Source organism: Eptesicus fuscus, chromosome 12 (genome assembly GCF_027574615.1).
Source record: "Eptesicus fuscus isolate TK198812 chromosome 12, DD_ASM_mEF_20220401, whole genome shotgun sequence".
Taxonomy (NCBI): domain Eukaryota; kingdom Metazoa; phylum Chordata; class Mammalia; order Chiroptera; family Vespertilionidae; genus Eptesicus; species Eptesicus fuscus.
The window spans coordinates 69,133,899-69,142,547 of NC_072484.1; the positions used below are offsets into that span (position 1 = coordinate 69,133,899).

The 8,649-nt window shown below is 49.2% G+C and overlaps 2 protein-coding genes across 2 annotated transcripts in view; one reads left to right on the top strand and one right to left on the bottom strand.

The window, feature by feature from the left end:
* Positions 1-8,649, top strand: part of SERINC3 (serine incorporator 3) — a 54,121-nt gene extending 45,472 nt beyond the window's left edge. The window contains exon 11 of the mRNA XM_054723843.1: positions 8,632-8,649. The gene's annotated coding sequence lies outside the window, so the exon portion shown is untranslated. The remainder of the gene's footprint in view (positions 1-8,631) is intronic.
* Positions 32-624, bottom strand: LOC129150863 (protein cornichon homolog 1-like). The gene has a single exon (XM_054723846.1). The coding sequence runs from the start codon at positions 618-620 to the stop codon at positions 186-188; it is 435 nt and encodes a 144-aa protein (XP_054579821.1). The 5' UTR covers positions 621-624; the 3' UTR covers positions 32-185.

An 8,649-nucleotide genomic window follows, 5' to 3' on the forward strand; every position in this document is an offset into this window, starting at 1 on the left:
ATATTAAAACAGTCTTTCCACAAGCAAAAAATGTGGAAACATTTAAAAAATAAGGAGTCATTTTTTAATGTAACTGATCAGATTCCATAGGCTACTCTTGGAAACAGGATCTTGCTGGATAGAATCCCTTCGTTTGGTGGCTTTTTGCATGCATTTTAACTGGACCACTTCTTCTGTGTGTTGTTCTAAGAGCTCACCAAGACATAGATCATGCCGTATAAGTAGTAAAAAAAGGCTAGAAGATAAAAAGCTAATTTGCACCATCCTTCTTTCTGACAGTATGCTAGAATATCAGCATTCATGATGGTTGTAGGGTCATAGAGTCCTGGTCCACTCATCACTGGTCTACTCATATACCTCCAAATATGATATGCCAAGAGGGGCATATTGAGACCCAGGGTAAGCCACTCTGCTGCACAAAGAAACATGACACAGAAGAAAGCATGGATGAGGTACTCTGGAAGTACAAGAGGATTCAGGGTATTACACTGGTCTATAGGATTCTTGTAATCAGTCTTCAGCTCATCAAATGCTATAATGTGCCAGATGGCGAAGAAGATGAGTGCGGCGGTGAGCAGCAGCACCAGCATGTAGCAGAAGGCCGCGAACGTGAACGCCATGGCCGGGGAGATGTTTATCAATTTTTAGAGAGAGAGGAAGGGAGAGCAGGGGAGAGAGAGAGAGAGAGGGAGGAGGAGAGAGAGAGAGAGAGAGAGAGAGAGAGAGAGAGAGAGAGAGAGAAACCCAGTGTGAGAGAGAAACATCGATCAGTTGCTTCCTGTACACGCCCCAACCAGGAAATCAAACCTGCAACCTAGGTATGTGCCTTGACCAGGAATCAAACCCACAATCCTTTGGTGTACAGGATGATGTTCCCACCAACTGAACCACCCGACCAGGCCCAGTCTTTTTTGTGGTGATGAGATCATGGTCCTTGGAGTTGGGGACCTAGGGCCCAGCCCTGATGTCCCCCCATCCCAGGGCACTCTGTGACTCTGGGCAAGTTAAGGTGTCCAGTCATCACCTTCCCCCCAGCAAGGCCCTGGCACCGAGTAGTCCCTCAGTCAATGTCCACTGGCTACGAAGGAATGAACCACTGTGCCCTCTGCTCCCTGCCTACCCCTGGGGCCCTGAGGACTCGGGAGTGAACCAAGGCACAATAAAGTGCTAGTAATACACAGGTTTCTAGAAAGACATGCAGGCATAGACACAAGACCAAGGCAACCAGAGGAATGCCTAACAGGGGCCCATCGGCCTGGAGGGCCATGGCCATCTGAGAGCCCTGGAAATTGGAAATCAAGCCCCAGGCTGGTAGGAGAGAGGCTCAGGCCTCCCTCCAGGAATGGGCTGATGGGAGTTCTCTACCTGTGACCCCGCTTGTGACCGCAGCTCCTATCACCTTAGCCTCCAAAAGGCTGGGCCCACAGGGCCATAAATTCCTGCTATCATTAGTCAGTATCTCTACAGCTCCGGCTGTTTGCCGGGAGCGCTACAGTTATTTTTATCACTTACGAGTTCCATGATTATTTTTTATCACTTTTTTCTCACAGCAACCTTGCAAACATGGCTGGTTTTGCTCTCTTTCGATTTGGAGTTGGGGGAATCCAGGCCCCAGAGGATTTCAGGGAATTTTTTTTTTTTAAATTTGCCCAAAACTCCAGAGAGGGTCAGGGTCTGACTCACAGCCTTTCTGAGGTCCAGGCTGGGGCTTTGTGTGAAGCCAAAGGCTATGGAAGAATCAGGAGGTGGAAACAGGGAACCATTGGTAACTAAGGAAAAATCTGGGCTCAGCTACTTCTGAGCTGTGTGACCTAAGGCAAGTCTCTCAACCTCTCTGTGCCTCAGTTTCTTTGTCAGACAAATGAGGAAGTAATAATAGTACCTACCTCATAAGTTAGTATATAGAGATGCTCAGTGAGGTTCTATATAACTTAAATCGGGATCTGAATTCTAAACTCAGACCCTGGCTTACTGGATGACTTGGGCAAGTCTCTTGCCCTCTCTGAACCTTAGATTTCTTATAAGTAAAATAGGCATAATCTTGCCTGCCTCCCACCTTGGCTCTTGTATCTCCAGTCTCATCAGCCTGGTCTTCAAGTCCTCACCCCTCCAATTCTTCTTGATACTAAGCCCCACCGCCCCACCCCCAGCTTTGCCTGGTGAACTCTCCATTATCATCTCAGGTGTCCTTCCTTCTCTCCCTCCCTCCCTTCTTTTCTCCACTTATTCAATAAATACTTATTGAACACCTACTATGTGCCAGAACTGTGCTAGGTGGCAGATAGGATAGGCAAAGCCCCTGTCCTCTTGAAGGGGAGGTAGACCATAAACTGAAAAGAGATGAAAAAACAAAAACTCGAGGCAATTACAAACTGTATTAGGAACTTCATAAGGAAAAGTTAAAACATCACAAGAGGAAGTAAATGAAGAAGGCTGCTTTCTAGAACGTCCTCTCCGAGGGACTCTTCTGTTTAAATTAATAACTTATTTGACGCCGAAACTGGTTTGGCTCAGTGGATAGAGCGTCGGCCTGCGGACTGAAGAGTCCCGGGTTCGATTCCGGTCAAGGGCATGTACCTTGGTTGCGGGCACATCCCCGGTGGGGGGTGGGCAGGAGGCGGCTGATCGATGCTTTTCTCTCATCGATGTTTCTAGCTCTCTATCCCTCTCCCTTCCTCTCTGTAAAAAATCAATAAAATATATTTTAAAAAAATCAATAACTTATTTGACGATGTGCCTGGCATAAAATTCAGGCGATGCCCCACGCCTCGCAGTCTCAAGAGCTCCTCCCTGCCAGCTCCCACCCCTTCCCCAGAGGTGCAGCCTTCCTCCAGAGAGGCCCCTGTGTGGCGGCTTCAGAGAGTGGGTGCCCTTGTGGTGGCATCTGAATCACAAGAAGCGGCAGCCGTTTGCAGATGTGGGAGAAGAGGCGTCCAAGCAGAGGGCTTGGCAAGTGCAAAGGCCCTGGGGCGTTCCTGGGGGGAGAGGAGGGCACACAGAGGCGATCGGGTGGGCGATGTGGGGCCAGTGAGCCAAAGGAAGGGGTTTGGGTGTTTCTCTATGTGGCCTGGGCAAAGCTTTCAAGTTGGGGGCTGGGTCGGGGTCAGGATGAGTGTCTTTTGGTTTGTGTTCTACAAAAACACCGTGGAGAATGGACTTAGGGATCTGAGTGGAGCAGGGAGACCATCGAGATAAAAACTGTGCAGCTGATGATGGTGGAGACAGGGGCCTGGATGGAAGAATGGGGGTGTTGAGCAGGGGGTGACCTGGGCTATTTGGGAGGTGGGGTGGAGACCAGCGAGGGCTCCCTGGCCATACACTCTCATGACACCGTGCCGTTGTTAGTAGGCTGTCTTTGTGACGATTAGATTAGCATTGCACCCAGGAACCTGGCACCGAGCGGGCACTGGGGACCTGTTTGCTGAAGGGATGCCTGAAGGATGAAAAGGCCCTTTGTGAATGGAGACACGCCCTTTGAGAGAAGGCTGCCGCGGGCCCCTAGGGGCTCCCTCCTCCCCCATGGACACTCCCCTCCCACCCAACCTTGCCGGGAAAATCACCCCCAAACCCACCCTGCCACATGGAGCCGGCTTCTGATACAGGAATTTCTGACCTCAACCTTAGGATTCTCATATATTCTGGGCGGTGAAACCCTCTCTCCTTGAAAGCCTGACGCAGTCTGGGGAACCGAGTCCAGGGGTGCAAGGCAGCCCCCGGTTAGTGGCAGAGTTTCCCCCCAGCCCCGACCTTGATGCCTCTCCTCCACCACTTCCTCTGGATGGCTGATGGCTCCTGTTTATATTGTACTAGGCAAATCCAAGGTAACACACGAAATACTTTCCATTAATTTTATTCTCATAATAGTCTTAGGGGGTGGGTTCTACTATGATACCCATTTGAGAGATGAGACACCTTCTTCTTGCCTTCTATCCTGCCTGCCCACCCATGTCCTGGAGGCTCTCATTCATCTATAATAATATAAGTGTAATATGCTAATTAGACCGTACATCCTTCTGGATGACCTTCTGGACAAAGCCGGTGCTGCGAGGGAAGCCCAGGTCCCGGGTGCCTGTTGGTGGCCAGAGGGAAGCCGGTGCCGGCAGGTGGGGGAAGGAAGGCCTACTCTTGCACAAATTTCGTGCATGGGGCCTCTAGTTCTGTGTATATTTGAGTGATGGTGGTTTCCTTGGAACTTCTGCCACAGGGAAAATCGCCCAGGTTCCCTGAGGCCTGTTTAGCCACTGAGTCTAGTCTTTCGTCTTCTGCAGCCTGTTTTTGTTTTTTAGTTTTTTAACATTTTTTTTTTATTTCAAAGAAGAAGGAGAGAGAGATAGAAATATCAATAATAGGAATCATTGATCGGCTGCCCCCTGCACGCCCCCTACTGGAGATCGAGTCCACAACCCGGGCATGTGCCCTGACCAGGAATCAAACCCTGATCTCCTGGTTCATCAGTCAATGCTCAACCACTGAGCTGCACTGGCTGGGCTGTTGTTGTTTTTTAAAAATATGTTTTACTGATTTTTTTTTTAGAGAGAAAGGAAGGGAGAGGTAGAGAGAGAAACATTTATGAGAGAGGAACATCAATGCTCTGCCTCCTACACACACCCTACTGGGGATCAAGCCCATGACCTGGGCACGCGCCCTGACCAGAAATCGAATTGGTGACCTCTTGTGCATGGGTCAGTGCTCAACCACCGAGCCACACCTGCTGGGCTGCAGCCTGTTTTAAGACATTGTTGAAGGATTTTTTATTTATTTATTTTTTTTAGCTCAGTCAGCAGATGCCTGTTGACCTCCTACTATGGGAGTATGTGGTAAATGACACAGGACTCGAGCCTGGTGGGGGACCCAGTTCACCAGGATCTTCCCTGCTGCACAGTGGGTGACTTGATGGCAAAGATTTGGTCTTTTCATCTCTGCTCCTGGACTTAGCTGATTCTGTGGCAGTGAGGCCAAGACAGGAGGAGAGGCCATGGAGAAATGTAGGCCCTGACAAGATTAAGGAAAAACTGGGGTGCATGGCATAAACATCCCTGCCTCTCTCTCATCCTGTCCTCTAATCTCCCATTGGCTCCTTCTTTTGACGAAATCCAACAGGAGTCAGGAGGACCGGGTGCCTCCTGGACCACAGAGCAGGGCAGACCAGGGCATGAGAGAATCACCACCTAGGGACATTTGAGTTCAGTCTTGTAACTTGCGTAGGAGTTTTCCGGATGGAGAAACCGGGAAAGGGTGTTTCCACTAGAGGGAACAGCAGGTACTAAGGAGTTACAAAATGCCTGGCCTGCTTAATTGTTTATTTAATTAGGATTGTTTGTTTGATTGATTGACTCTGTTCTATGTGCACTTGGTGAAAATAAAACATTCAAAAGGTACAAAAGGCCATAAAAGGAAAAGTAGGCCTTCCTCCCTCCCCTGACCCAGCTACTCAGCTCACCTCCCCAGAGGCCATCTTTCTCTCCAGTCTCTTATCACCTTCCAGAAACAATCAATTCAAATGACAGTAAATGCTAGTGAAGAAGTGTGCGACATGTGTCACTTGAACGCCTAACTTGACTTAATGTGAGTGATATTGGTAGAGCTCCTACTGTGTGCAAAGAAATCGGCTGAGAATTCTGGCCTTGGACTCTAAGCCCAACCCTTCGCTAAACACTGTGTAGTGTTAGACACTCCACACTCTGCTTCTCATGTCCTCCCCCCGTCAAGGGGTGAGTGTCCCAGGGTCCAGCCAGCTCTGTGAGGTGTGCCCACCATTGTGTTGTTCAATGGACGTTTTGTGGATTAAACTGAATTAAAGCTGAATCACTGGCAAGAAGCAAATCGTGGCACAGGAGCACACATAAGCCTTGGGTGTGGTTCTGGGGACCACGTGTTGTTTTGGGGAGACGAGTGGGGTTTCTGTCTCCCAAGACCTGCTCTTCTCTGAGACACCAGATCAGCTGTCTATGGTTTGGCCTTGGGGGGAGTGGTGTGTGTGGGGGGGACAGTTGGGTCCAAACAACTAACTGGGAAGGACAGACCTTTCCTGACTACCCCTAGCTGGTGTCTGCAACCCTTGTGGAGTTTAAGACCAGACTGGGGAGCTGGGAGGGCCAGCAGGCTACAGATGTGGGAATCCCTACAGCCAACCCCCACAGCAAACTTGCCAGTGCCTGAAAGCAAACAACCAAATCTGGGCCCCGGATGCCCAGCCCGAAGCCCCGAGGCCAGAGCAACCCAGGTCACCAGGTCTTCCATTCCAACCTCTCTCATTCTCTCAAGACCCAGTTCCTTCCTGACCATGCCTGTGTGCCCAGCACTTAGGACAAACGTGCCTACCACGGTCGGACCACCTGCTTTGTGCAGGTGCTGACCACACACCAGCTCTTACTCCCCGCCCCACCCCCCAGCTGCTCTGCAAGGAAGATGTTGAAGATCCCCACTTTTTAAAAAAATATATATTTTCTTGACTTTTTACAGAGAGGAAGGGAGAGGGATAGAGAGCTAGAAACATCGATGAGAGAGAAACATCGATCAGCTGCCTCCTGCACACCCCCTACTGGGGATGTGCCCGGCAACCAAGGTACATGCCCTTGACCAGAATCAAACCTGAGACCCTTCAGCCCGAAGGCCAACGCTCTATCCACTGAGCCAAACCAGTTAGGACAAAGATCCCCACTTTTGCAAACAAGGAAACCTGAAGCTCAGAAAGGAGGGATGTGCTGGCCAGTGTGGCTCAGTGGTTGAGTGTTGACCTATGAACCAGGAGGTCATGGCTCAATTCCCGGTCAGGGCATATGCCTGGGTTAGGGGCTTGATCCCCAGTAGGGGGTGTGCAGGAGGCAGCCAGTCAGTGATTCTCTCTCATCATTGATGTTTCTATCTCTCCTGCCCTCTTCTTTTCTCTTTGAAATCAATATTTTAAAAAACAAAACAGAAAAGAAAGGAGGGATGCAGGGCAGTGTGAGGTTGGGGATTATAAGGTATAGTGATATCAATGGGCATTTTGTATAAAAATATTATGGAGTGCTGAACACAGAATCAGAGAACCTTAGAAACATGAAGTCCAGGGCTCACAAACCTGTATATTAGCAGTACTAGAGGCCCGGTGCATGAAATTATTGCACTCAGGGGGGGGAGGGGAGGCCCTCAGCCCAGCCTGCGCCCTCTCGCAGTCTGGGAATCAGTTGGACATCCTTAGCGCTGCCACAGAGGCGGGAGAGGCTCCTGCCACCACTGTTGCACTTGCCGCTGTGAGCCTGGCTTCTGGCTGAGTGGCGCTCCCCCTGTGGGAGCACACTGGCTACCAGGGGGTAGCTCCTGCATTGAGCATCTGCCCCCTGGTGGTCAGTGCACATCATAGCGACCAATTGTTGTGCCATTTGGTCAATTTGCATATTAGCCTTTTATTATATAGGATAATTCACCCCCACCTGTTCCCCACACCACGGATGAAATGTCTCCCTTGAGCCCATCTCCCATCCATTCACGCCTCTTCTTCTCTCACTTGGGGTCTTGTTCCAGCCTCCCCTCTGGTGTCTCTTTCAAACCTGCGCACAACAGCCAAAGGCATCTTTTAAAACTTCAAGCAGACTGAGTTACTCTTCCCCTTAAAACACTTCCATGGCTCCCCTTTGCCCTCAGGGTAAAGTTCAAACCCCTTGAGCTGCTTTATAAGGTCCTCTGTCGTCTAGTCATAGTATCTTGTCACTCTGCCTCTCTCTGGAACCCCCTCCCAACTTTACACCAATTCACATCTACCTCATTTTACCAGGAGTTCACCAGGTATGCGTGCACCCCCCTCCGTAACCCCTGGACCTTTGCACTTGCTGTTCCTTCCATTTGGAACACAGTGTACACCAGCGCCCCCTTCTCTGGTTGGAATACTCTCTCTTCCTGTCTCCACTGGGCAGCCATTTCTGCTGACACCCTTCCAAGGAGGTGGGGTTGGTGCCTCTCCCCCTGCTTCCTCTCCCAGATCCTGTGTCCAGGAGCACGACAGAGCTCACTGTGTATGGTATATGCCCATGTGCTTGTCCGTGTCCCCATCAGCCACAAGAGGGCAGAAACTTGGGTCATTTCTTCTCTACTGAACCCCTAGCTCCTGGCATTGTGCAGGGTAGAAAAGAGTTGCTGAATCAATACGTATTGATAAATGAATCATAATACGTTAGAATCACAGAATCACAAAATTTTAGAATCATGGACTAGGTCAGTGGTCGGCAAACTGCGACTCTGTTGACTAATGAGTTTGCTGACCACTGGACTAGGTGAAACAGAAACCTAAAATCTCAGGATCACATCTTCATAAACTTAGAAAGTACTACACACAGAGAAACTGAGCCTCCCAGTAGCTTAGGATCTCAATGTGGGAAGAATTCTTGTACAGGCATCTTGTCCTATTAGTGGGTTAGGTAAGACTCACCTGTGTCCTTCTATACTATTTAACTTATATTTTATTACATTGCCTTTCAAATATCTATTTTTATGATGTGTCCTTTTATAATATGCATTGAGCACCTAACTTATTAACCACTACTTATTGAACACACAGTATGTACTAGACAATATGTTGGCCAACTGTATTTTATCTACGGCTGCATAACAAATTATCCTGATTTAAAACAATAAACATTTATTATCTCACAGTTTTTGTGTGGTAGGACT

Excerpts from the sequence above, each read along its gene's own strand:
- LOC129150863 (XM_054723846.1), bottom strand. The coding sequence starts at position 620 with ATGGCGTTCACGTTCGCGGCCTTCTGCTACATGCTGGTGCTGCTGCTC.